General features: G+C 34.0%; 1 protein-coding gene across 1 annotated transcript; it reads left to right on the top strand.

Annotated features, from left to right (window-relative positions):
- Window positions 1-254: 254 nt before the first annotated feature.
- LOC116170466 lies at window positions 255-1,014 on the top strand. The gene is made up of 2 exons (XM_031486893.1): window positions 255-364; window positions 579-1,014. Exons 1-2 carry the CDS (start codon window positions 287-289, stop codon window positions 918-920), a joined length of 420 nt encoding a protein of 139 aa, XP_031342753.1. The 5' UTR covers window positions 255-286; the 3' UTR covers window positions 921-1,014.
- The last annotated feature ends 2,515 nt before the right edge of the window (window positions 1,015-3,529 follow it).

Genomic DNA, 3,529 nt, shown 5'->3' on the forward strand with positions numbered 1-3,529 from the left:
TCCAGACATATTGTTTGGTTAAAAGCTGGCAGAACAAGTAGCGATCCAAAAGTCATTGCAGGATACTATATTTCAACAGTAACACGTGTTGGAGGTTGTCCGCGACGAATTAGAGCCGATTTCGGAACCGAGAACGGAACAGTGGCTTCAATGCAAACTTTTTTCTTAGAAGATAATTACAAAGCGCCTTATTTTATATATGGAACAAGTCAACCAAAGAATAGAGTCGTGGTGGTCCATATTAAGAAAACATCATGCTCAATTTTGGATCAACTTCTTTCAAATAATGAAGGAGGAATTTATCTTTGATGGTAGTTTTCTCGACAAAAACTTGTGCCAATTTTGTTTTTTGGAAATAATACAGGTAAGGATATCGCTTAATTGTTAACCTATTCTCGTTTGAAATAATATGAGTTTATTCACATTCCGTTAGATGTAACGAGTTGATAATAAACTGATTCTTATAGACTTGATCAAGCATAGAAAAATTCATGTAAATACTTACATTATAAACTCATTCTATAATATTCCTACTAATATCTACATCTACAATACCTAATATGAAATCGTTTTTATAGGATGAGTCTCGGGATGAGTTAGATGATGTCGCACTTGAATGGAATATTCATCGCATAAGACAATCCAGGAATAATGTTGCACCTCACGGACGACCTGTACTAATGTTTGAATCAACCGAAATCTATAACACTCGCGATTTCAAAGTTCCAGTAGCTGAAGTCAAGCGCATAGCATATCAACGGGAGTGTAAAAATCTAGAGACAGTTTGCGATGAGGACCTCGAGGAACTTTGCAAATTGATAATGGAAGAGAAAACTTTACCACCTCCTAAGGATCCTTATGACGCTTTAACTTTATATAAAATGTTGAAATCTGAAATTGGTGTGCGATTGGATTTGTAGTAGATGCCTTCTAATTTCATATAAATTTAGTATAGTTTGTTGTATAGGTATGTAGGATAGCTTACTCGTCCGCCATATTGGAGCCAATTTTAGCGCGAAAATAAAAATCACTATCACCTGCAATGGGAATAATTGTTACAAAAAAAATAATTCTGTTGTCATTGTTAGTCAATTAAAAATTGACTCCAATATTGCGAATAAGTCAACTATCTATCCTTCACTTACATAGTAGCTATAGCTGGTTGCACATACCTACCTTTACCATGAAAATAAATAATTTCTAAATATTACACCAAGTCAGTTATTTTAGTGTATCTATGGACGCACTTAATATAATACCTATGTTTATAGAACTACTTAAACGCCAAACAACTCTTGCATATACGTTGGCTATCTAGCGTAGTATGATCTTTGGGGTCATAGGGTCGATAATTCATAAGCATAACAAAACCAACCAGCATACTTTATTAAGTGCTTGATTTGACCTAAGGTAATATATCAACTTACATATTAGTAAAACTTATCAAACAACAGCTTAAATAAAAATATAAAAAGTAACCTTAAATAACGATTTTTGTTTAGGTAGCTGGTAGATGATACCATTATACCAATGAAACTTATGCAGAATCCATAGTCCACACATTGGATTTCAAAAGTGAGTTCAGTTCAGACCGAAAATCTATATAACATTCATATGTGTCGGGTAGCTCCATATTAAAACTACAAGTATGCCCAATCACTCTCCTACTAAAACCATTAAGGTTGTTAAAGCTTATGCTTATGCCATATTCAGTTAAAATATCAGAACCCGTACAAAATCTGATCAATGATTGCAATAATGAACCGTCGCATTCTTTAATATATTTTTTAAAATAGCATACCACTTGTTTTTGATTTTCGCTTATTTCTGAAGAAACTTTGAAAGTGTATTTTTTGCAGTATATGCCATGTAAATTTGGTTTAAATCAATATGACTTATCATATTTTGTAGTACTTGATGCCAGCAGTCGATTCGTAAGTTGACTTTTGGATAATCTCTTTGTGGGATATATCCGATATAATGTCTTTTATGTTATTTTTTGTGGGATACCTTTTGCAACCAAAAGATTCAATGATTGAAACAAGTTCGTCTTCGTCAACATTTTCCCAATCTTTCAGTGCCACGGCCACAACTGCACTGTCTGGAGGACTTAACAAATTTAAAAATTGGTCAACCAAATCACTTTTTATTTCGTGAAAAAAGCACATTTCTAAAAAAATTCGTGCAATTTTTACAGGAACGTAATTTTGGTCTTTGTAGCCTTTGTACAAAATTTTCGCCACCGCGATCCATTGTATCTCCTTAAAATCGTCTCTTAAAACCGCCACTTTCTGAGATTGTCCACACGTACATTTCTCATAAAAAGTGGCCCAAAATTCCGTATTATATTATATATTATATTATACGTAGTCGAAATTTCAACTTACTAAGTCGAAATATCGACATACTACGTCGAAATTTCAACATGCTAAGTCGAAATTTCAACATACAAAGTCGAAATTTCAACATACAAAGTCGAAATTTCAACATACAAAGTCGAAATTTCAACATACAAAGTCGAAATTTCAACATACAAAGTCGAAATTTCAACATACAAAGTCGAAATTTCAACATACTAAGTCGAAATGTCGACTTAATATTTTTTGTCCTTTGGCCCTTCCAGGCTTCCGTAGAACAGAGGTTCAAACCGGAATTTAATTCAAATTCGGAATTCCATTAATTTCCAAATTTAAAAGTAGGAAAAAAAATTACTACTTGTGACCCATACGTCGTCACAATATTCCAACAAAAAAATTTGGGTTCCCAACTCATTCCAAACTATTTAACTAATGTGGCATCATCTGTGCGTCCCTTATTGAACCCATTGACTCCAGAAGATTACTTCATTATCCACATTAAAAATGAAATGAACGTACAAGGCATCAGGTAGTTTGCAATAAAATGAGTCTTAACAATACTTTGATATGCATGAAAAAAACGGTTTCGGAAAACAACCTGTTCTTATAGTAATCGCTCTCGTATGACAAAATATCCTCACCAGCCCGTTCCTCCTTCTATCCATGTCTACTTTTTACTGAAAACAATGGGTATTATGTGACAAAATATCTCCGTCAGCCGTTGTAGAGGCACCATAGATTGTATAAAGGAATTTTATTGGTTTAAGGTCAATGTTTAAGTCGAATTTAAGCCGCATACTTACGAAAGTCGGAGTGTTGTGTCTACCATGCGTTTAACGCCTTCAAGTTACCCGTTAAAGGCAGGTTTTCCACCATCAAAGAGCCAACATCTGTAATTACAAAGAACCCAATGCCGTTTAAATCAAGATTCAAGTGCAATTAAGTCAGTGAAGTTCCGAAGTATCAACTTTTCGTGTTTGTATGCTTGTGCGATCGCTGGTACGTGGTATTTGCCTGCTGACCCTAAGCGCCATTATTTAATAGAGATTTATTGATCGATTTATGTGGAATAAATATGTTTCATCTGTGTTTATTTGAGCCTCAATTACGATGCCAAATTCTTTGTTGATACCCAGGTGTTTAAATCATCATTTGTAATTCATTTCTTTGGA

Source organism: Photinus pyralis, unplaced genomic scaffold, assembly GCF_008802855.1.
Source record: "Photinus pyralis isolate 1611_PpyrPB1 unplaced genomic scaffold, Ppyr1.3 Ppyr1.4_LG5, whole genome shotgun sequence".
NCBI classification, from domain to species: Eukaryota; Metazoa; Arthropoda; class Insecta; order Coleoptera; family Lampyridae; genus Photinus; species Photinus pyralis.